At 46.5% G+C, this 25,558-nt stretch overlaps 2 protein-coding genes across 2 annotated transcripts in view; one reads left to right on the top strand and one right to left on the bottom strand.

Annotated features, from left to right (window-relative positions):
- The window catches only part of LOC310987545 (uncharacterized protein), a gene marked incomplete at both ends in the record, with an annotated part of 181,470 nt that overhangs the window by 86,201 nt on the left and 69,711 nt on the right, over positions 1–25,558 (bottom strand). The gene's annotated exons all lie outside the window — the stretch shown is intronic.
- On the top strand, positions 12,422–25,136 carry LOC310987204 (uncharacterized protein; the record flags this gene model as incomplete). The annotated part of the gene is made up of 11 exons (XM_083973397.1): positions 12,422–12,502; positions 12,637–12,862; positions 13,016–14,816; positions 14,924–15,097; positions 15,189–15,354; positions 17,901–17,956; positions 19,750–21,014; positions 21,248–22,790; positions 24,215–24,252; positions 24,391–24,737; positions 24,792–25,136. Coding segments are annotated over 11 exons (5,874 nt in total), but the record flags the coding sequence as incomplete, so codon positions are not given.

Here is a 25,558-nt window from a genome sequence, read left to right as displayed (position 1 = left end):
CAAAAGTGTTATTTTGTATCTTTTGTTGTATATCGCTGGTGTAGCATTGTCGAGTAGCTAAGCTAACTAGCCACCTGTGGCTTCCGGAGCAGATTCTCAGGTCTGAGTAAACACTGTGTGTGCGTGTGTTAAAAGTCTGAGAGAATACTGTGTATGTGTACATTATCACTTATCAGTAAGGTTATTCTCGTGTAGTGTTGTGTACATGAGAATGTGAAATGTATATTTATGTTTTTTTTGCACTTGTATTGAAGCTGGCAAAGGGTTCAACCGTGTCCTGTCTCTTCATTTACATTTCCCTCTTCAGAGAGGACACTACATTTGGAGGCACCGCTGGGATTGAAAGTGACCAGGGCGAGTTTCCCAGACGGTGACTGCCCTCTCACTATTAATCCCTACCCACATCAACAACGACGCAGAGTGTGCGCGGTTCGGCGGCGGCTGTGTGTAGCGATTCAGCGGCGGTGGTTCAGCGACAACGGTGTGCGGCGGTTTGGCAGCGTCCAGCAGTGTTCCAGCGGCAGCAGCGGAGGCCTGGTAGCGGTGAGCAGGAGACCACCAACAGCAGGCAGTGCTCCGGAGCAGCGGGGAGACAACGGCAACGACGTCTGGCAGCCAACGACAGTGTGAGGAACTACGACACCGGCCCATGGACATTCAGCATCAGCCTACAGGGGACCAGCTACAGCAAGAGGACGTAAAAAGGCGTTGAAAGAACAATAACAAAGGAGATAAGTGGCACATACACAGAAACAACAATCGACAAAAATGGATTCGTCAGCAATAGAGGACTTGAAACTTGAAGTCATAGGAACACTGTATACTTTGACAAAAGAAGCTCTCTTAGAGATTTGCTGTGACCTTGACATAAAGGAGTTGAGACAGCTAGATGTATCTCAGCAAACACGCTCCTTTTTCATTGCACATATCGGACAGTACCTTAACAGAGATGAGGTGCACGAATTAGAAGATGAGGGCATGGCCGAGCTGTTAATGTTGAAGGACAAAATCAGTGAATTACGAGAGTCTGCTCAAGCTAACATATCAAACCAAACAGGTTCAGGTGAAGCGCAGACAGAAATTCAGGAACAGGCATCTCAGGTCTCAGAAGAGCAAAGGTTAAAAAGGGAGCTAGAAGCAGTCACCTTAGCTTTTAAGCTATCATTACAGAAAGATGGGAGTCAGGAACCTGAACGTGCGGGTGGGGCTAGTGCTAGCCAAGATCAGGTTTTTACCCCGCAGCGGATGCCACAGGGACGTCTCCCCTCGCAGTGGGGCAGGGAATTTAAGATCTCCGGTCAGGTTGGCGAACCAGGTCAGAAAGATAAACTAAGTTTCTCCAGTCTAGCCCACCAAATTGAGCAAGGCATAAATAGGGGGTACACTGAGGTAGAAATAGTTGATGCTGTGATTAGAGCTATTGCACCAGGTTTACAGCTCCGCAGCTACCTAGAAGGGAAAGCAGATTTGACCTTACCCACACTTAGGCGAATCCTTCGCTTTCATTATCAGGAAAAAGGGGCGACAGAGTTGTACAAACAGTTAACCTCAGAAGTGCAGGGTAGCAAGGAAAGCCCACAAAACTTTGTGATTAGAGCCCTTGACTTAAGACAAAAAATTCTATTCGCCTCCCAAGAAGCTGAATCAGCCTTAAGATATGATCCCGTCCTTGTGCAGAGCATGTTCCTCCACACCGTCCTCACTGGTTTACAGAATGAGAGCATCAGAAATGACCTCCTCCCATACCTACAACAACAAACCTGTAGTGATGAACTGCTCCTCGAAAAACTAAACATTGCCTGTGCAAACGAGACTGAGAGACAGAATAAAAGAAGGCAGATAACACAGCAACGGTCAGCTACTGTTCATGCAGCTCAGTTCGATGAGCCAATCCTGGAAAGGAAAAACAAAGAACCAAACAGAGACAATCCAGGCAAGACACAACCAGATGTACTGAATGAACTTAAAGCAATGCGCTCAGATATGGCACTATTAAAAACATTGAGTGCTGAAGTGGCACAGATTAAAGAGTCAATCCGACAGCCCTCTCCCATGCCAGTGCAAACTCCGTCTCCACCAGTCATGCAAGAGTATACCCCTGCCCCTCAGTTCCAGCAGCCATCTCCAAACCGCTGGCCTCCCCCAGGGCCAGGAGTGAGAGGTCACACGGCACCATACCAGCAAGGGTTTGCAAGACAGCGTTACTATAACCCATCGCCACGTGTCCGGCAGAGAAAATGTGTTGGCTGTCAACAAAACAGTGTAGAGTACTGTACTCATTGTTACAGATGTGGCAGTGAAGAACACTACCTTGCAGGGTGTAGATTCAGGGAGACAAGGCCAGAGCGACATTTAAACGAACAACGGTTACCCCCACGGGACAGGGAGTAACCAGGAGTGCTAAAGGGTCCCAACAGAACTGTTTGCGCTGTGGTGTCTCTGCAAAGTGTCAGGAACTGAGAGTATGTTCATCCTGTAAGAAGGGTACTTACTGCTCAAAGATTTGTCAAGCACAACATTGGTCTAAACATAAGAAACATTGTAGATCTGAGAACCATCCTAAAGCACACATTAGTCACACAGCAAGAAAAGACAGGCAGCCTCAGCTAGTTGATCTTGTAGGAAAACGCTGTGTCATTGACTGCTACATTCAGGGTTCCAAGACTCAGGCATTATGGGACACTGGATCCCAAGTTTCTATAGTAGATGAGAAATGGAAAAAAACATACTTACCTACTGAAAAATTGAGAAATGTGTCTGAATTAATTGATGGGCCTGATGATTTAAGAATAGCAGCCGCTAATGGTCAGGACATGCCTTACATAGGCTGGATAGAGACCACTTTTGAACTAGCTGCAGGGGGCGCTGTTGCAGAGGAAGTTATTGTTCCTATGCTAGTTATGAAGGGTCAACATCTTTCCCAGCCCATAATAGGCTATAATGTTATCGAAAGAATAGTGACAACAGCTATAAATCACCCCGATGAGACAAGCAGAGAACAGTTACACGTGCTCCTTAAAGCTACATTCCCTAGCTTAAGAAAGACAAGTGTCCCAGTTTTCATAGATTTAGTGAGTGCTGAAACATCTTGTGATTATGTTGTAAAGACAACAAAAGAAAGAGTCAACATCCCAAAGCACACCTCAGTTCAGATTGAATGCAAAGTAAAGACACGCCCTCAAAAAAGAGATGTCACACTTCTTTTTGAGCCAGATGTGAACCCTCAGTGGGGTGAAGGACTTGAATTCTGTGAGACTCTGGTGACTCTAAAGAGCGGAGCCCCACCTTACATTGTACTGGATGTTCAAAACCCCACAGATCATGATATCACATTGTCAGGAAAAACCGTGGTGGGTACCTTAAATCAAGTGCAAGCCCTGTATCCAGCAAGTGTTTTTGAAAAATGCATCCCACCTCCTACAGTGTCAGTGAATGAGGTCGAGACTGGCAATGAGAGACTGAATGAGAGTGTGTGGGACCCACCTGTTGACGTAAGTCACCTCAGTTCAACAGAGAGAGTAGAGGTGCAGAAGATGCTGCGTGAGGAGTGTGCGTCATTCGCAAAATCTGATGATGACATTGGAAATATCCCAACACTGAAAATGAGCATTTCCCTGAAAGATATGGATCCAGTAGCACGCACTTACCTGTCTGTCCCAAAGCCGCTATACAAAGAGATAAAAGACTACCTCCACAACCTCATCGCACAGGGCTGGGTTCAAAAATCAGACTCATCCTATGCCTCGCCAGTAGTGTGTGTTAGAAAAAAGGACGGTAGCCTTCGTCTTTGTATAGATTACAGAGAATTAAATAGGAAAACTCACCCTGACCGACAACCAATCCCGAGAGTGCAGGACATTCTTGATGGCCTCGGGGGCAACAGCTGGTTTTCAGTATTAGACCAGGGGAAGGCATATCATCAAGGTTTTATGGACGAGGCTAGCAGACCCCTGACTGCATTTGTGACTCCGTGGGGCCTTTATGAATGGTTAAGAATCCCGTTTGGACTGATGAACGCCCCAGCGGCGTTCCAACGCTGTATGGAAGAATGTCTAGGGGATCTGCGGGACAATATTTGTGTGCCATACCTGGATGACACATTGGTATACAGCCAATCATTTGAGAGCCATGTGAGTCATGTGAAACAGGTACTGCAAAGACTGAGAGAGCACGGGATAAAACTGAAACCCAGCAAATGTGAGCTATTCAGGCGTGAGGTTCGTTACCTAGGGAGAATTGTCACAGCTGAAGGTAGCAAAATAGACCCAGCTGATACAGAAGCTGTGAGATCATTGAAAGATAAGAGACCGAGTACAGTGGGGCAGCTAAGAGCAATAATGGGTTTATTAAGTTATTACAGACAGTACATAAAAGATTTCTCTAGGATTGCAGGGCCACTTTACAACCTGTTAAAAAGAACACCAGACAGTGACAAGGAGACACAGAACAGGGCCAACACGAACACAAGACATGTAAAAAGTAAAGACACAAAACATGCAAAAAGTAAAGACAAAGGTGTGCCCTCACATACACCAATTGTATGGACTGACAGACATCAAGCTATACTTGAACAGTTAATAGACTGTCTGGTCGAGCCGCCAGTGTTAGGGTTCCCAGATTTTGCAAAACCATTTGTTTTACATACTGACGCTTCAAACCAGGGACTTGGGGCCATACTGTATCAGCATCAAGAGGGAAAACTTCGTGTAATAGCTTATGGGTCAAGGACACTGACTACAGCAGAACAGAACTACCATTTACATTCGGGTAAATTAGAATTCTTGGCATTAAAATGGGCAGTCACGGAAAAATTTAGAGATTATTTGTACTATGCCCCCACATTTACTGTATTTAGCGACAATAACCCCTTGACATATGTGCTCTCCAGCGCTAAGCTCAACGCCACCGGACACAGGTGGGTGGCGGAACTCGCAGACTTCCATTTCACCATTCGCTACCGTCCAGGCAGAGAGAACGTGGACGCGGACAGCTTGTCCAGGATGCCTGTGGACATAGAAACAATGATGAGTCAATGTACAGAGGAGCTCTCATCTGAATGTGTGGCAGCAACAACTCAAGCCATTCAGACCCAAGACGTCTCACCCTGGGCCTGCACCGGGGCCGGCTCTACGCAGGGGCAAGAGGGGGCAGTGCCCCCTCAAATAAATGTCTTGCCCCCTCAAATCCAAATTTTAGAAGTTGAGAAAGCACATTTTAATATACTCAACAAATGTGTATATTACCAAAGAGAAAGAAGTTAAGTTGGGGGTTCAGACATCCCTCTATCTAGACATGCCGGTAGTCCGACACTTTTTGATACCGCTATTCCGCGCGTCTCTTTTTTTTTTTTTTTTTTACAGCTGCGATACCCAGGCGCGTCTCTCTCTCTCTTTTCTTTTCAGCATGCCTATCACCGGTTTGATGAGGGAGTGATGTTCTTAATCTCAACAACTAAACTATCAAGCCACAAACAAAACTGACACACATGATAAACAAACAGAACTATGCTGCAGTTTGTTTGTCAAGTTAACCTGTCACCTTCAGCACCACGGACAGCGCCGCGGATGAGCCGCGGAGAAGCTTCATCTGTGAGCGTCTGGGCTCTGGGCTCAGGGCCTGGGGCCTCATTTATCAAAACTGTATAGCAGGCGAAAATACACCCAAAATATTTACACCTTTTTCAGATCTATCAAACTGTGCATGCACAACTCTCAGCAATTTCTCTTTGATAAATCAAACTGGATCCAAGAACGGTGCGCAATTGCGCACGTGAACGCACCTCCGTATATGGTCAGCACGTGCATATTAATTAGCCATGTGCTCTGTGGAGCGACAACAAAGTGACAACGAAGACAAGGGCGGGGGGAAGAAAGCCAGATAGCTACACGGCATCGGGCAATAAATCAGTCAGAAAAATGATATTGCATTTTAACAAAGCTACAATAAAAACAAAAACCTCCCAAATCTCAACAAAAGGGAGCAGAAAGAAGAATAGTCTTACTCTTAATAATCGTAATCCTACAAATTGACAAAATTATCTGCAGTAGCACAAAAATCCGCCGAAAAAAGGGACAGTGTTCTTTTCTAAAATGTTCTGTCTCCCCCCCTCCTCTTCTCAGAGTACACCAGAATGCTTCACTCACATTTTAAAATCACAAAAATTTTCTGGGGGGGATGCCCCCAGACCCCCCTACAGGTATTTAGCTACTCACCTTTTTCACCCCCTCTGGGTTTGCAATGCATCTTCAGGTATATGCACCCCCCCCCCCCCCCCCCCCCCCCCCCCCATATATTGTGGCTCTTTGCATTACGACAGTAAAGAATTTGGGCTCTAAGACCCTGGTTGGCCACCCCGACCCCTAGTTGGACAGGTCTGAATGTAGAGGCCTGACAAAGTGCAATCCACTTCTCCAGGTTGCCGTTGGACACATAGTCAACAACCCAATTCAATGAAGTTACTATAAGCACAGAGAAAGAAAAGTGCTGGAGCATGATGGGTTCACATGATGCCCCCTTCACATTTCTGACTGCCCCCTCATATATGCCTGCCTAGAACCGGCCCTGGCCTGCACAATGATCACGTCACCCTTGTTGTGCACAACTGACTGTGAAGACAGGTTAGCATCACTCTCAACAGCTGATATCCGGCAAGCGCAACGAAATGACCAGCACATTAGCCCAGTGATTCAGTTCAAACTTACAGACACAAAACCATCAGCACGTGAACTAAGAGCCCTGAGTGATCAGAGTAAGTGTCTTGTACGTAGCTGGGAGAAACTGTATTTAGACGAGAACGACATCCTCTATCGTAAGACAGCAAGTAACACTCAGCTGGTTTTACCTGAGCAGTATAAGGCCACAGTTATGAAACAGTTGCATGATGAGATGGGCCATCAGGGCATCGACCGAACAACATCACTCATCAGAGAGAGATTTTTCTGGCCATATATGCAAAAAGAAATTGAACATTATGTCACCAGAGCATGTACCTGCTTGAAGCAAAAGACACCACCCAGAGGAACAAGAGCCCCACTGGTGAATATTGTCACTACACAGCCTTTTGAACTAGTGTCAATTGATTTCCTTCACCTAGATAAGTGTCCAGGCGGGCAGCAGTATATATTGGTCATTGTTGATCATTTTACCCGCTTCACCCAAGCTTATCCCACCAGCTCGAAATCTGCAAAAACAGTGGCGGACAAGATTTTTAATGACTATGTTTTAAAGTTTGGACTCCCAGCCCGGATTCACCATGATCAAGGTGGTGAGTTTGAAAACCAACTTTTTGCACAGTTAAAGAGACATTGCGGTGTTTCAGGCTCAAGGACGACACCGTACCACCCCCAAGGAAATGGGCAGGTGGAACGTTTCAATCGCACAATCCTGCAGATGCTCAAAACACTCACTGAAAAGGAGAAGACAAACTGGAAAGGTTCACTCAACAAACTCATACATGCATACAACTGTACCAGATCAGAAGTGACAGGTTTCTCGCCTTTTTACTTACTGTTTGGGAGGTCACCACGGTTGCCAGTTGACATCATGTTTGGTCTTGACTCTGAAAGTGGGAACATAGATAATAAGACATACGTGGACAAATGGAGACAAGAAATGCAACAAGCTTATGACATAGTAAGAGAGAACGTGAGAAAAGCGACAGAGAGAAACAAGCGGAACTATGATGGAAAAGTGCGAAGTTCTCTCCTGTGCCCAGGTGACCGTGTCCTGGTCAGGAATCTGACCCCCAGAGGTGGCACCGGGAAGCTTCGCAACCACTGGGAGGATAGTGTTCATGTAGTGCTTCGTCAGATGGGCGAGGGAATCCCTGTGTATGAGGTGAAGCCAGAACAGGGAAGAGGAAGATCAAGAGTACTACATCGAAATCTATTGTTACCATGTGACCACTTACCACTGGAAATAGATCTCCAGACAAAGCCTAAAAGAAAGAAAAACACATCAGTTACTCCTGTCCCAGGCACAGACTTGGAGGAAGAGGACGAGGAAGAGGAGGATGGATTCTTCTTTGAGCCTTCTGTACATCCTTACAGGAGATCAGTCTGTGCACCGGAAGGAGGGAGAGACATCATCCATGCTGACCTACCAGAGAACTACGAACTGGAAAAACAGGTGATCAATACAGAGTTAGAACTTGAGGAGGCACATGAGATGGATGAGCACCAAAATCAGGAAAACATTGAAACACAAAGTAATGAGTCACACAGTGCGGGACAACCAGATGAGGTGATGGATGAAGAGGAAGTGCCATCCTCCCCTCATCCAACAAACAGTGAGACTCTTGACGAGGAAGAACCAAGAGATCAGCGGTCGAGGAGAGAAAGGAGACCTCCAAAAATGTTCACTTATGACCAACTTGGGACTCCAGCATGTTACAGTACAGTACAAGCAGATCACATGTTTAATCAGTACCAGCCCAGACCATACACAGAAGTTCAACCAATGACAATGTGGGCAAATCCATTCCAGTTTTACCAGCCTGTATTTATGCAAGGATATTAGACATAAAACTGTTTAACTGTTAAGCACAAAGAGACACTATTGGGTTAAAGAGAGAGAATCACTAAGTGAAAGTATGCTTGGGTAGTACATCCAGATTTATTGTCATGTCAAAAATGTTATTGAGTTGATATTATATTCAAGAGACAGTAAAGGCATCAGTGTGTCAGCTTTTGAATCATCGCTCCGAGAGTATTGTGATGTCGGGACGACATCTAATTTTGCAGGGGAGTGTGTGATAGTGTGAATTCATGTGTGATTAATTGTGTGGTTAAAAAACAGAATAAATAGATAAATACTAATAAATATGTTAGTGAGATAGGATTAAAAAGAGGTAAAACAGTTCATTACAATTATTTGACATGTTAAAATGATATTAAAAAGGGTTAAAAACTCATAATTCATTTAAGCTATTAAAAATATGTGTTCATGGGTTAAAGATTGATTAAAATGTGTTTACATGTACATGTTAAAAGGCAGAAAGCTCATAACAGTGCAGTGAGGTTAAGTGTTGTGTGTTGTGTTTTCGATGATCGATTAAGTTTGCCTACAGGCCTGAAGAGGGAGCCCTTGCCGCTCGATGCTTCACTTGTATTGAAGCTGGCAAAGGGTTCAACCGTGTCCTGTCTCTTCATTTACATTTCCCTCTTCAGGTACGATAAACAGGGTAATTGTGTAATGTGGTCGTAGGTATATTTTGTTTATGATTCATGAGTGCCCGGACGTAAAGTAGAGAGTCGCCAAAAGTGTTATTTTGTATCTTTTGTTGTATATCGCTGGTGTAGCATTGTCGAGTAGCTAAGCTAACTAGCCACCTGTGGCTTCCGGAGCAGATTCTCAGGTCTGAGTAAACACTGTGTGTGCGTGTGTTAAAAGTCTGAGAGAATACTGTGTATGTGTACATTATCACTTATCAGTAAGGTTATTCTCGTGTAGTGTTGTGTACATGAGAATGTGAAATGTATATTTATGTTTTTTTTGCACTTGTATTGAAGCTGGCAAAGGGTTCAACCGTGTCCTGTCTCTTCATTTACATTTCCCTCTTCAGAGAGGACACTACATACACACACACACACACCAGCGTGGAGACGCGTCCACGCCAGGGACACACCAGCAGCAGAAGCGCCGCGAGGCGCCGAGAAGCGGAGCCCTTTGATGTTAACGATTGTGTCGTTCACACCGGAGCCATGTCGCTCTGGTTCACAGCAGCAGCGCCGCGGCCGCGAGCCCCCAGCGATGCTGTCAAGCTGGGCAGGAAGTCGCACAAAGAAACAGCGAGTGAATCCGGTTAATTTTCAAAATAAAACACAGCGATTGACAAATGCAATGATGTGAACGGGAGGGCTCCGGCTCGCACATGATCTCCGTTGCTCGGAGCTTCGCAGCGATTCCGCCGCCGGTTTACAGCGCCCGCATCCCCCCCTGCAATGGCCATGCGCCCCCCGCCCCCCATAACCAGTTTGTAGCCTACTCGCCGCACTTAACAGACAGCACCGGTGTGTAATGTTCCTCACACACACCTGGCAGCAGCGCAGGAGGAGAAAAACATGACATGCATCCAGTGAAGGCACTTTTTGGATTGTAATTTAAAAGTCTGTGACGAAAAAAGAAAGAGACATTTTATTAAGTTTTTATTTGATTAAGTAGATTTCGTCTCGTCTTTTTTCGTCAACAAAAATGCGTGTAAATTTCGTCACAGTCAGTGTTTAAGGGCATTGATTTCGTCTCGTCTTCGTCTCGTCTTCGTCATGAAAAAAACCATCGTTGACGAATATTTTTCGTCTCGTCTCGTCTGACGAAATTAACACTGTGTGGATGTGACCTCAGCAGCATGGATCAGTGTGAGGACAGAGAGGAGGGAGCCCCTCCCTCTAAAACCACTCTGTGTGGGGGACATCAGGGCCAGACCAGAGGTCAAAGGTCAGAATTAAAACTGTCAGACTTTTCTCTCTAAAAGGCAGTTGTTGTGTTTATAAAAAGATTGAAGATATTTTTTCATCAGTTTTTCTCCAACATGCACATTTATCAGTTGTGTTGTTGTTTCAGGATCCAGCAGCAGAGACCAGACTCTCCTGAACCCAGCTGTCTGTCTTCAGAGAGTGACAGACTCATTAACTTTAAAGGAGGACGTGGATCAGAGATGTAAGACAAAACAAAATTTCAAAACTTCTCTCATTTCAATGATTCTCCATAAAATCAGAGTTATAACTCAGACACACAATGGGCCTCATTCACCAATATCTTCTTAAGAACCTTCTTAGATTCTTTCTTAAGTTGTTCTTAAGAAGTTCCTTAAGAAAACCCTACGTCAGATTCATCAACGCGTTCGTAAGCCTCAGAATTGTTCGCAGCTGTGTTCCTACTTGATGAATGCCATCTCCTCGTAAGTTGAGGGCGTGTGCCAGGTGAGTCTAATTAACATAGGATTAGCATAGGTAACCGCCCCATCAATGCCCGTAAAAGGGCATAAGACTGCAGGGCCGTGTGCAAACAGAACCCACAGGCACTGAGCAGAGAAGGTGGAGTGAGAAAGAAAGTTGAAATGCGCAAATGAAAATCTGGGAGGGAGCACCAGACTCCAAACGTAAAAAGAACTTAGTGAAGTGGTGCTACTGCGGCAGGAATGAAACAAAGAACAAACAAAAGGCTTATATTTAGTTTATATTTTTATATTTATATTTAGGCTATATTTAGTAGCCAGCAGTGGATGCAGCTCTTCGGTTGTTATCAGAGAGACCACACTGTGCCATCATAAATATTATATTATCACATATGAAAAAAAAAACAGTTGTGTGTAGTGTGAACACTTACAGTAAGTGCACTGTTGCAGCCCGCAATTAGGAAAAAAAGAAGCTGTTACCCCCCCCCCCCCCAAAAAAAAAGAGGAAAAAAAAAAAATGATATGAATTAAGTGTCTATAATGTTTTAAGAGACTGCAATGATTTGTCAATTATTATTATTAATATATATGATTATTAAAAACATCATAAAAGATAAGAAAATAATTCTTATTCAAATCATATAATATCATACAACTGCAGAACAAAAGAAAACGCAATAATCGGTTATTTTTGCAGAAGTCTCAGCACTTAAAAGTGCGTAAGTATACTCCTGACTGTTTGTAGATTTTGTTCTTAGTTAAGAACAAATTCTGGATAAGAAAACATTCATGAATGCCATAATCTTCGTAAAAACTTCGTAAGTAGGACTTAAGAACAAATTTGTTCTTAAGAACGGTTCGTGAATGAGGCCCATTGTCTCTACCTGAACATCCACTTGTTAAAGGACAAGTGCTATTTTTTTACAGCCTGGACCTTATTTCTGGCATAAAATAAGGTCATTCACTCACCCATGTTAACTGGTGTTACTTTGGACGATATTTAGGTCCATTCAAGAGTTGCTTATAGCCACATAGTGGGAGTGATCGGGGCACCAAGATGGCAGACTCTAAATAACACATTATCTGCTGCGAAATTCGTTCTGTTATCGTCATCCTGGGTCTGTAGAAATCTGACAAATATTCAGCCAGTTTGCATGAAACTGCAAAACTTTTCTGTATTCATGTTCAATGTACCTAAAATATTTAACATCAGTTGTGTTGTTGTTTCAGGATCCAGCAGCAGAGACCAGACTCTCCTGAACCCAGCTGTCTGTCTTTAAAGAGCAACATGTCAAAGGACTGGTATATTAACTTTAAAAGAGGATGTGGATCAGCTGATCAGATGTAAGCTGTAACTGAAAGTCAGACTCAGGTTATTGTAGAAATGAACCAGTTTGTACGACATGTTGTTGGACCAGGTCTGAAATCAAAGTGTCTCTGTCTGTTGTGAACGTCCTCAGGGGACATATAAAGTCCATCTTGTATTATCTCTCTGTCCTGGTGTTCACTTGACACTGATTCCTCCACAGAGTGGACCAGGAGAGCTCAGAGGTTCCCAGTGGTCAGTCTGCCCAGCAGCATCAAACACACCTGGACTCCATGTTTATGGTGTGTACATGTCCAACAGCTGCTGTTACATCTGTTGTGTTCACAATCATCTCCATGCTGCACTTTGACACCAGTGGATTGTCAGTCTGTCAGGTTTTAGTTTGATGCTGTCACTCATTGAGTTTCTGTTCCAGCTGCTGGAGGAGAACATGGTCACTTTTGTGAAGAATGAGCTGAAGAAGATCCACAAGTTTCTGAGTCCAGATTACCCAGAATGCTCAGGGAGTCAGAGGGAGGATGAGGAGGTGGTGGACGGTGAGGATGAAGAGCAGAGGAGCATCAGAGAGGCGTTAGAGAAGATCACAGTGAAGCTCCTGAGGAGCAGGAAGCAGGAGGAGCTGGCTGAGCGTCTGCAGAGCAGTAAGAGGATTTCTGTAAAGATTCAACATGAAGGACACATGAGACGTTCACTGACATCAACACATGGAGGGAAACATGTACATATAGTCGTTAATTAGAGGAATTATCATGTTATATTTTCTTATCGGCCTGATTTCTTGTGTTTTCATTCAGAACATTTTGCTCCAGTTTGTCGACGTAAACTCAAATCTGCCCTGAAGAAGAAGTTCCAGTGTGTGTTTGAGGGGATCTCTAAAGCAGGAAACCAAACCCTTCTGAACCAGATCTACACAGAGCTCTACATCACTGAGGGAGGGGCTGGAGGGGTCAATGATGAACATGAGGTCAGACAGATTGAAACAGCTTCAAGGAAACCAGACAGACCAGAAACAACCATCAGACAAGAAGACATCTTTAAAGCCCCACCTGGAAGAGACCGACCAATCAGAACAGTGATGACAAAGGGAGTGGCTGGCATCGGGAAAACAGTCTTAACACAGAAGTTCACTCTGGACTGGGCTGACGACAAAACCAACCAGGACATACACTTCACATTTCCCTTCACCTTCAGAGAGCTGAATGTGCTGAAAGAGAAAAAGTTCAGCTTGGTGGAACTTGTTCATCACTTCTTCTCTGAAACCAAAGAAGCAGGAATCTGCAGGTTTGATCAGTTCCAGGTCGTCTTCATCTTTGATGGTCTGGACGAGTGTCGACTTCCTCTGGACTTCCACAACACTGAGATCCTGACTGATGTGACAGAGTCCACCTCAGTGGACGTGCTGCTGACCAACCTCATCAGGGGGAAACTGCTTCCCTCTGCTCGCCTCTGGATAACCACACGACCTGCAGCAGCCAATCAGATCCCTCCTGAGTGTGTTGACATGGTGACAGAGGTCAGAGGGTTCACTGACCCACAGAAGGAGGAGTACTTCAGGAAGAGGTTCAGAGATGTGGAGCAGGCCGGAGAGATCATCTCCCACATCAAGACATCACGAAGCCTCCACATCATGTGCCACATCCCAGTCTTCTGCTGGATCACTGCTACAGTTCTGGAGGAACTGTTGAAGACCAGAAGGAGGGGAGGGCTGCCCAAGACCCTGACTGAGATGTACATCCACTTCCTGGTGGTTTATCTAAAACTGAAGAAGGTCAAGTATGATGGAGGAGCTGAGACAGATCCACACTGGAGTCCAGAGAGCAGGAAGATGATCGAGTCTCTGGGAAAACTGGCTTTTGAGCAGCTGCAGAAAGGAAACCTGATCTTCTATGAATCAGACCTGACAGAGTGTGGCATCGATATCAGAGCAGCCTCAGTGTACTCAGGAGTGTTCACACAGATCTTTAAAGAGGAGATAGGCCTGTACCAGGACAAGGTGTTCTGCTTCGTCCATCTGAGTGTTCAGGAGTTTCTGGCTGCTCTTCATGTCCATCTGACCTTCATCAACTCTGGACTCAACCTGATGTCACAACAACAACAAACAACATCTTGGTGGTTTCAAGTGTTTAGAGACACATCTACACCTTTCTACCAGAGTGCTGTGGACGAGGCCTTACAGAGTCCAAATGGACACCTGGACTTGTTCCTCCGCTTCCTCCTGGGTCTTTCACTGAAGACCAATCAGACTCTCCTACGAGGTCTGATGACTCAGACAGGAAGTGACTCACGGTCCAATCAGAAAACAGTCCAGTACATCAAGAAGAAGATTGAAGAGACTCCCTCTGCAGAGAAAAGCATCAACCTGTTCCACTGTCTGAATGAACTGAACGATCGTTCTCTAGTGGAGGAGATCCAACAGTCCCTGAGATCAGGACGTCTCTCCACAGATGAACTGTCTCCTGCTCAGTGGTCGGCTTTGGTCTTCATCTTACTGTCATCAGGAGAAGATCGGGTTGAGTTTGATCTGAAGAAATACGCTGCTTCAGAGGAGGCTCTTCTGAGGCTGCTGCCAGTTGTCAAAGCCTCTAACAAAGCTCTGTAAGTGTAGAGATAGTTGGATTTATTCATCAAAAACACTTCTGTCTATTAAACAGGACAGAAAATAAATTCCTTTCTTCTTTAATTCCTCATGATCATCTCTTCAGACTGAGCGGCTGTAACCTCTCAGAGAGAAGCTGTGAAGCTCTGTCCTCAGTCCTCAGCTCCCAGTCCTCTAGTCTGAGACACCTGGACCTGGGTAACAACAACCTGCAGGACTCAGGAGTGAAGCTGCTGTCTGGTGGACTGGAGAGTTCACACTGTAGACTGGAGACTCTCAGGTGAGGATCCATCAAGCTGTTTATCTGATGACACTTGAACACACCTCCAGGTGTTGACAGTGGTTTCCTGTGTGTTGTTGTGTGTGTTCAGTCTGTCAGGATGTCTGGTCACAGAGGAAGGCTGTGCTTCTCTGGCCTCAGCTCTGAGCTCCAACCCCTCCCATCTGAGAGAGCTGGACCTGAGCTGCAATCATCCAGGAGCCTCAGGAGTGAAGCTGCTGTCTGCTGGACTGGAGGATCCAGACTGGAGACTGGACTCTCTCAGGTATGGAGAGGCTGCTGCAGCCACACACACTGTCTGATAGAGGAGGAGGAGCTGGAACATTTTCTATGGCCCTGTTCACACCTGGTCACACCTGGTATTAACATCTGTCTCAGGTGATTGATGCATTAATAACATCAGATCTGATCACTCAGACCATATCCAGAGGTGGTGTAGGCCACAGTGAAGCTCCGCCCACTCCACTGACGTCCTCTGTCTCAGTCTGACTCGTCCCAACCATAGACTGTAAAAAGTATGGACGTAGCACCCATGACGTCACCCATTGGTTTGGGGGAGTCTGTTTTGTGCCGCTACTACGGGGGTTTGAGCTGCGCCATGTTGGATTCTACTTGCCATATTTGGAGAGGTGCGGCGGTTGGCCGGCCGAGGGCCCGCCCACTGGCCTCGAAGCAGCGGTCTCCGGACCTGTCACTCAACGGTTCTGCGCCCTAATTGGCCAGAACTTTAAACCTAATAATAGTAAAACGATAGAGTTTTAAAAAAATTCACCCCCCTCAGAGTGTGTGCGGGGGTAGAAACTATCGGTTGAGACCAAAAAAATAAAATGTACCAGGCTGTAAATATGTTTTTTTAAGCTGTAAAATCGGCTATTTTAACATGGGGCTCAATTGGAGTTGCTCCCTTCTGGAGCCAGCCCCCAGCGACAGCCGAGGGGATTGCAGTTTTTTGAACACGGAAGTGAGCTTCACTTCTCAGACCGACAACTGCCCCCTTGGTCCCAACCCAGTTTATACTGAAGCCAAAATCTCTGAGTGTTTCAAACATGAGCTGTGCAGCTTCCATCAGTCACAGTGATGAACTACTGGGATCAGGAGTTTCTCCTCATGACTTCAGTGTCTCATCATGACTCACTGTGTCATATTCAGTAGAAGAGATCTCAATGATGAAACCAGCTGTTGGCAGCTGTGCTCTGAATCTCTCAAGATGTTTTGATCAGACTTTATTAAAGAGTTGATGAGGAAACATTTCAGCTGCTGCTGGTTTAAAGTTATGGTTGGTAATCATGTTCAGAAACACTTTTTGTTATACTGGGTGAAATGGTCCTTCTATCCTGAGAGTAGTCAATACATTATCTATTCAGAAAAAGGAACAAAAACAATCAGACCTCTGTGGCAGCTGCGGGACTGACAAAACTCTGACCAATCCATGCTTTTTGCTCCGAAAAGGAAAAACCAATCAGATGCCTTCATGTCTGGTTCTGCCTACGCCCAATCAAGCTGCCGTCTCTCTCACTCAGTGGCGGCTAGGGTTTGCACGACTTCAGATTTTTTAAAGTCGACTTTAATGTTATGAAAGTCGAGTCGACGTTGACGAGTCGCTGATGATGTCATTCACATTTTTCCCATCATAAATCACAGGAGGAGGGAAAAGCTTTGCAACAATCTGACAGACGCTCACGCACAGAAATTAGTCCACAGAACAGCAGCTTTATAAACAACAAGCTGTAAATCAGTTTGTTTTTTTATAACACACTCCTATACAAGTGCAAAAGATAATACTGTAGTTACTGTCCATTAAACAATTAGGGAGGAAAACGACACACAGGCCTCGTCACCATCACAGTCCTGCTCAGTCACAGTTTCACTCACAGTTTTTGTTTTTCCTGGTTGGTTGTTGCTGTTGTTGGTTGTTGTTGTTGTGCGCGACGTAAAGCTGTCGATATGAGCGGAGTTTTTTTTTTTTTTAATTGCCGGCAGCCCGACACACTGCCCGCGGAAGCGCGTCCTCACGGGCGTCTCGCAGGCAGCAGCTTCTCCTGCTCTCTCCACGCCGGTCAAACATCGACCCATCTGTAGCTGCTCGGTTTTCCACACACACAGGTCTGTCTCTAGCGCTGTATGTATGGATGTGTGTCTTGTGTGCAGACGCAACTGACAAATATTTATAGACGGACAAACTTAATCATCATTTATATTATTTTGAAAATTGACCGGATTCTCTCGCCTTTTCTGTGCCCGACTTCCTGTCTGGTACGCGCTCGTTCTATCCAGCTTGACGGCGCTCGTATTTTTTTTCATTCAGCGCACTCAGCTGTTGTTTCAAGCCGCTCTTCTCTCGTATTGTCACATGATCAGCGACTAGTCGACGTCAAGCTCAAAACGTCATTGTGGAGCAGTAAAGTCGACTAGTCGATTAGTCGACTAGTCTGTACAACACCTAGTGGCGGCCTTAGACATCTGGGGGCCCGTTTCAATATTTCATATGAGGCCCTACCCTTTTAAACATAAAATTATTTGCCAGCTATGTGCCCATGTGTCGCTGATGCTTTAAACCCTGAAAGGACGCAGTAAACGCACTATCCATGCATCCCAGGTACGCACAGTGTTAAAATCTCTATCAGGGAAAGAAACCAGGACTTAGCAGAAAGAATTGAGGACTGAAGTTGGTTTTCATCAAAAAGCAAAATTTTCAGACATGAATAGGAATCTTAACACAATCAAAAACTACAGGCTTTAACAATATTCAGAATTTAAATTGGCAACAAAAGTAATGAGAGCAAAGTGCTCCGCGTTATTTCAGCATCACGACCACGGACAAGCAAAGGACGAGACATGCGGACAGACAGACGTCTACAGGTGCTGATCCTGTCGGTGCTGCGGTGCTGGAGCAGCAGACAGACAGCTGTCTCCTCCATTATTAAAATCTGTAAATAAGCTGCGAATAATATCACATTTTAGTTGTGCTCTCTCTGTGTTTTACTTCTCTGTTAAGTTAGGACGTACTCATAGATCGCCTGTTTGGAGGCATTTTAACCCAAGAAAAAAAAGAAAAGAGGAGGGAAGTGATTGAAAGACATCAATCATCAGGTTATGCAACTGGGCGCACGTCAGGAGGAAAGCAGGAAAAACAAAAGGACATTAGAAACGCAAAGAGAAAAGGAATAATACTGGGAGAAGGAAAACAAGGGTCTATTGATAGTTTGCGGGCCGTTTTCAAAGGTAAGCCTACGTTGTTATTGATATTTCCTGCCGTATTATTAACTCGTTGAGTGCCAACCACGTAATTTCTCATTTTTCGTTCCCATGAGTTGAGTGCCAAAAACGAGATTTTACGTTTTTTGCTTTTTTTTTTAATTATGAAAATAGACACTTCAACACACCTGATGTGTAAATTTGGGGACTCTATGACGAGCAGAACTGAAATAGATGACGATCAAAAACTCATGACAGCTCATGATCTGGAAGTTTTTATCATAACTCAGCTTCTGCAAAGCGAGTTCTGCATGTGGATGCAGCAGCTGCTCCGCTCTCACCCGCGAGGCTCCAGCAGCTCAGAGCAGAAACAGGAAGCTCTCAGCCGACAGTCCCGCCCGGTCTTCATCTGGAGCAACACCGTGTCCTCCCCAAGGTCCTCCCGCGGTAAAATCTGATGGTCTCTGGACCAAAGCAGACCGGCATTATCGACCCGTACCACAGACGGACCGCGACCACCGGCCCAACCTGCTGTGGCCGAGAGAGCATCACGTTCCGCGGCGAGAGGCTGTGCCACGGCACGGTGGTTTTGTGAATAGAACAACATTTGTTGTATATATTTATCTTATACGAGCCCTTTGATCCAGAAATGCAAGTATCAGAAGAGCGACAGACACAAACAGAGCACCTTTCATAAAAGACGCTCTATCTCCTTTTCTAGAAAAAAAGCAGGGATTTTGGTGAAACCCAGCCATGTTTAGCTTGACTTTTCTCAGGAATGGAGGCACGTAGAAACAAACGGTTTGTGGCCAGTATGTGTTGGTGGCAATAATATAGAATACACTATGGCTCTACAAAAATCGTCAAAAATGGTCTAAATTGCCGGTACACTTGACTAAAACTTTGGAAAGGAGCGTGGCACTCAATGAGTTAATTAGGATCGATTAGTACCGTCGCGGTGTGGCATGATGCAGTGGTTGTAGAGAGGATCAGGGGTTGAGTGTGTGACCACACGGTGGACAGAGCTGTTTGAGTGTGTGGTGGATGTAGGCCTGTGTGTATAAGGTGATGAATTATTGTACTGTCTTTTACTTGGTGGCTGGCAGCTGGGGGCCCCCCTGGTGGCTGGGGCCCATTTCAATTGAAACGGTTGAAACATAAGGCCGCCTATGCTCTCACTCTCTCGCGTGCGCGATCAGAGTCTTCACCCAGGTCTGCGTAAAGGTGAAGGCGTGGCTTCAGAGAGAAGTCTGAGGAAAGGGGCTGGGACTTTTGACTTTGTATTTTCAAAATGTGGCCAGATAGAACTGTTTTTCCAGAGTCTCCAACCCTCTCTGTCTGGACAGATATTGATGAGAGACAGATCACCTGACTGTCATGGCGCCAGTGCGAGACGGCTGCCGGTCCACTGCTCTGTGTGTGAATGAGAATGCATGTTGTGGTCGTTGTGCTGGTAGATCTGACTACCAGAAGAAAACAGTCTACTCTAGAGGGAGTCTTCTGGCTCTGAGGAGGACTAAATCGGACCTTCGCCACGTTATACCCCGAGAGTTAAGGAGGAGATACCGGGGTAGCCGTGCCGGGGCGAAGCGTAGGGCTAAAGCAACAGCAAGAAAACAACAACAGCAACGATACAAGCCACCGATCCCCTCGGTGTTGATGGGGAACGTAAACGCTTTGCCTAACAAGATGGACGAGTTAACGGCACTGATCAAGAACCAACAGACTTACCGGGAGAGCTGCTTAATAATTCTAACAGAGACTTGGCTAACTGCCCACACACCTGATGCTAACGCGGAGCTACCCGGCTTCACTACGGTGAGGGCGGACCGAGACACCGTCGCCTGCGGGAAGAGTAAAGGAGGAGGGCTGGTGTTGTACGTAAACAACAGATGGAGTAACCCTGGTCATTGCAGTGTTAAATCTGTCATATGCTGTCGTGACTGCGAGCTGCTAGCCGTTAGCCTAAGACCATACTACATACCGAGGGAGTTCACACAGGTCATCGTGGTCTGTGTTTACATTCCTCCGAGGGCTAACGTGGAGGCGGCGCTTGAAGCAGTACACTCCACCACCGCAAGGTTACAGACGCAACACCCAGAGGCTCTGGTCATCATCTCAGGGGACTTCAACCACGTCACCCTGGACTCCACTCTGCCGGCCATGCATCAATACGTGGACTGTCCCACCCGGAAGAACAGGACCATTGACCTGCTCTACGCCAACGTGAGGGACGCCTACTCGGCCACGCCCCTCCCTCCCCTCGGGAAGTCCGACCACAACCTCGTCCATCTGCAGCCCAGGTACACACCACTGGTGAGGAGGCAGCCAATCACCACGCGCACCGTCAGGAGGTGGACACCGGAGGCTGAGGAGGCTCTCAGAGACTGCTTCAGCTGCACTGACTGGAATGTGCTGCTTGACCCCCACGGAGATGACATCGAAGAGGCTACACAGTGCTTGACCGACTACATCAACTTTTGCACTGATCTTGCTGTGCCTGCCAGGGAAGTGCGCTGCTTCGCCAACAACAAGCCGTGGATTACTGGTGAGGTGAAGGCTGTCCTCAACAGGAAAAAGAGGGCGTTCAGGGATGGAGACCCAGAGGAGGTAAGGAGAGTGCAGAAAGAACTGAAAACCTGCTTAAGGGAGGCTAAGGAGGCCTATAAAAATAAACTGGAGGGGAAGCTGAGGCAGAATAACATCAGGGAGGTGTGGGATGGTATGAAGACCATCACCGGGTGCAAAAAAACTGCTGCAGGAACAGCTGAGGGAAGTGTGGAGAGAGCAAATGAGCTGAACACGTTTTTTAATCGGTTCAGCTCCGGCGCCCCCACCTTCCCTGCCACCCCCACCCCCACACCAACCACAACTGCATCGATCCATCAACAGCTGGCAGCCCCCTACCCCCCTGCCCCTCCCTCCCTACCTGATCACTCCCCCCCCCTCCAGCAGGTCTCCCCCTTCCCTCCATCAGCCCACGTCCCCAGCCCCCCCAACCACCATCTCTCACCGGACTGTCCCGCCCATCCCTAGGGTCCACTCTCACCACACCACCCCCTCACCCCACCCCACCTGGCCCCCCCCTCATCACTGCTCATCAGGTGAGAGGGGTGTTGAAAAGACTCAACCCCAGGAAAGCAGCTGGCCCCGACCTGGTGAGCCCGAGGCTTCTGAGAGCCTGTGCTGAGGAGCTCGGAGACCCTCTCCAGCACGTCTTCAACCTGAGCCTGCACCTGGGGAAAGTCCCCTCAGTGTGGAAAACATCCTGCATCGTCCCCGTCCCCAAGACAAGACACCCCAAGGACCCCAACGACTTCCGTCCCATCGCCCTCACCTCACAGGTCATGAAGTCGTTGGAGAAGCTGGTACTACATCGTCTGAGGTCACAGGTGCAGCAGACCCAGGACCCACTCCAGTTTGCCTACAGGGAGAGGATAGGAGTGGAGGATGCTGTCCTGTACCTTCTCCATCGGACCCACTCCTATCTCGAGGTGGGAGGCTGCGCTGTGAGGATTCTTTTTTTCGACTTCTCAAGCGCATTTAATACCATTCAGCCCCCACGACTGCAGGAAAAACTATCCACCATGCAGGTGGACCCCCTCCTCATCTCCTGGATAACTGACTACCTGACCAACAGACCACAATTTGTTAGGATCGGCAGCAGTATTTCCAGCACCATCACCAGCAGCACTGGAGCTCCGCAGGGGACCGTGCTGTCCCCCATCCTCTTCACCTTGTACACTGCTGATTTCCAACACAACTCTGAGCTCTGTCACATGCAGAAGTTCTCGGACGATACAGCAGTTGTAGCTTGCATCAGGGAGAATGAGGAGGGGGAATACAGGGAACTGGTGAGTGAATTTGTGGGGTGGTGCCAGAAGAACCAGCTGCTCCTGAACACCTCCAAAACAAAGGAGATTGTGCTGGACTTCAGGCGCCAGCCCCCCGCCCCGCTCCCTGTCTGCATCGAGGGTGAGGAGGTCGAGATAGTGCCCTGCTACAAATACCTCGGACTCATACTGGACAATAAACTGGACTGGACTCAGAACATTGATCACCTCTACAAGAAGGGCCAGAGCAGGCTCTACTTCTTGCGGAGGCTGGCATCCTTTAACATCTGCACTAAGCTCCTACAGATGTTTTATAACTCTGTAGTGGCTAGTGTGTTGTTCTATGCCGTGTCCTGCTGGGGCGGCAGTGGCAGCAAGAGGAACATCCAGAGGCTGAACAAGCTCATCAAGAAGGCAGGCTCAGTGGTGGGCCTGAAGCTGGACTCTGTTGAGGAGGTGACGGAGCAGAGGACACTGACCAGACTCAGGGCAATCATGAACAATGCCGACCATCCACTGAGCTCTGCCTTCAACCAGCAGAGGAGCACCATCAGCAACAGACTGCGATCACTGAACTGTTCAACCACAAGACACGCAAAGTCATTTGTCCCCCGAGCCATCAGGCTGCACAACTCCTTGAGTGGGAGGAAGAGGCGGGAGGGGGAGTAGTAGTAGGAGTAGCAGAAGAAGCGGTGTGGGGGGAAATCCAAAGGCAGAAGTGCTGGAACACTTCTGTCCTTCTTGTTTCTGTTTCTGCTGTTGTGTGTGGTTTTGTCTTTGTCCTCAAGCCAGTCTAACCTCCAGTTTTTATTTATTGTTATTATTATTATTATTATTTTTTAGATATTTATAACCTGTTTTTATCGTATATGTGTGTGACTGATTCTCTGTGAGCAGTTGACCACACCTGAATTTCCTTCGGGATTAATAAAGTAAACCTATCTATCTATCTATCTATCTATCTATGATCAATAATCAGCTCAGTCTCTCTGAGATCCTGATCTTGTCCTGATGAGATCTGTTGTTGTGTTGAGGAGACAGTAAATCACAAGTGTGACATCCATATGTCATCACTGTCCAGAGGCCTGGAGCTGTCAATCAGAAGAGAGTGAGTGTAGTGAACAGTGTAATAATCAGTGTTTGTGGCTGAATGTGTGTGTGATCAAACAGCTGTTTTCAGACTGTGTGTGTGCTGCTCAAACACGTCTGACTCCAGATCAGATGAAGCCACAAAGTGGCTCCTTAATGAAAGTCTACAGCAGCTGGAGCTTCACTTCCTGTCTGAGTCCATGTGCTCTGAGCTGAGCCTGCTTCTCTCTGCTCTACAGTTTCTCTGCTTCCTCTGGACTCTGACTTCAAGTCCAGTAAAAATGTGTGGACAGGTTTGATGGAGCTCAGGACTGGTCCTGAGGACGGCTGCTTTGTTCCACATGATGTGACTGATCTCAGTGAGTCAGTGTGTTGCAGCTGATCTGTGTGAAGAGCAGAGAAGAACAGAGTCATTGATCATGAGATCCTGATCCGTCCTGTCACTGTGATCAGATGGTTTCTATTAGAGCTCCTTCATCCACTCACTGCTGCTGTGGCTCCTGTGGAAACCTGCTCACAGCCTCATTCTTCAGCTTCCTGGGGAGTTTTCTTCAAACAAACACAAGTTGTGTTCACACTCAGTGTTTCTCACTAAACTCACTGTTTCACTGAGCTCTAACAAACGTGTCTTCTCCTGTGCCTTTCTTGGTGCATTGTGGGATATCTGGGCTGGTGAGCTCCACCTGTTGTGTCTTCATCTTATTTGCTGTGACGTGTGTTTTGCAGCTTGAGAGTCAGAGAGTGAAAGTGTGTGTCTCACACTGCAGTGACATCACATGGAGAAAACCCATGATGAAGTGTTTCCTCCTCGTCTCCTCCTGCTCTGTATCATCACTAGATAAAGACTCCAGCTCCTTCTTCTCTGTGCTCAGTGTTCATCCATACATACCAGCCTCCATGTGAACACAGTGATAAAACAGTGTGTGTGTGAGAGCCATGTAATGTCCATGTGTGCATGCTGACAGAGAACGTGCTGCTCTGACCCCCCTCCTCCTTTCAGGGTGCAGCCTGCTGGAGTCACATTCGTTCTGAGGAAGTGTAAGTGTGTTTTTACTTTGAGCAGCACATTCAACCATCTTCACACTGTCACATCACTGACGTCATGAGTCTTCATCAAACTGTCAATAACTGATCACATGATCAATAACTGCAGCTGTGTCTTGTTCTCTCCATCAGATTCCTGTCGACTCACAATCGACACAAACACAATGCACACAGAGATCAAACTGTCTGACAACAACAGGAAGGCGACACGTGTGGAGGAGGATCAGTCATATCCTGATCATCCAGACAGATTTGACTTCTGGTCTCAGCTGCTGTGTTCAACTGGTCTGACTGGTCGCTGCTACTGGGAGGTCGAGTGGAGAGGAGGGGTTGAAATATCAGTGAGTTACAGAGGAATCAGCAGGAAAGGAAACAGTTTAGACTGTGTGTTTGGAAGGAACAATCAGTCCTGGCGTCTGAGCTGCTCTGATGGTCGTTACTACGTCATGCACAATGGCAAACAGACAGACATCACCTCCTCCTCCTCCTCCTCCTCCTCCTCCTCCTCCTCCTCCTCCTCCTCCTCCTCCTCGTCCTCTGTCTCTGACAGAGTAGCAGTGTATGTGGACTGTCCTGCTGGCTCTCTGTCCTTCTACAGAGTCTCCTCTGACTCACTGATCCACCTCTACACCTTCAACACCACCTTCACTCAACCTCTGTATCCTGGGTTTAGACTCTACAGTTCTGGTTCCTCAGTGTCTCTGTGTTGAGTGAATCAGAGTCTCCTCCTGTCACAGAAACCTTCTCACTGTTGAACAGACAGTTCAGTCTCTACATGTCTGTCTCTGTCTCTCACTCACGTTTTCACATTCATGGATTAAATCAGTTGATTTCTTTAAACTCTTCTCAGTGATTCTTGTAAACTTCTTCCTCTTCCTTTAAAGATGGAAGCGTCGATTATTACAGGACAAAAACCACGGTGACTTTTACTCAGCTGCTGATGAAGGACGAGGCCTAATATCACCAAGCTAAAAGTCTCTGCCGCCAGCGTCACTGAGGAGAAAAACACATTTTAAACAAATTCACTGTTCATGTTCAACTTTACAGGCTGTTTGTGAGCTGGTCACAGGTAAACAGACACAACAATAAACACAACTGGAAACAAACATAATGTTGTAGAGACACTGAATATAATGAATTACATGTGATTTATTTGTCTTTGTGGTTTTACTGAATCAAATAAAATAATTTGAATCAGTTTTATATGTAATGTGCATTTCCTGCAGCACAAAAACCATCAGCTACTAATACTACCAGTTAATGATTTTTCTAATATGCCACTGAGTTCATGACGTTTGTA

The sequence above is a fragment of the Trachurus trachurus genome (genome assembly GCF_905171665.1).
Source record: "Trachurus trachurus genome assembly, chromosome: 6".
Lineage (NCBI taxonomy): Eukaryota > Metazoa > Chordata > Actinopteri > Carangiformes > Carangidae > Trachurus > Trachurus trachurus.
This window is presented reverse-complemented; position numbering and strand designations above follow the sequence as displayed.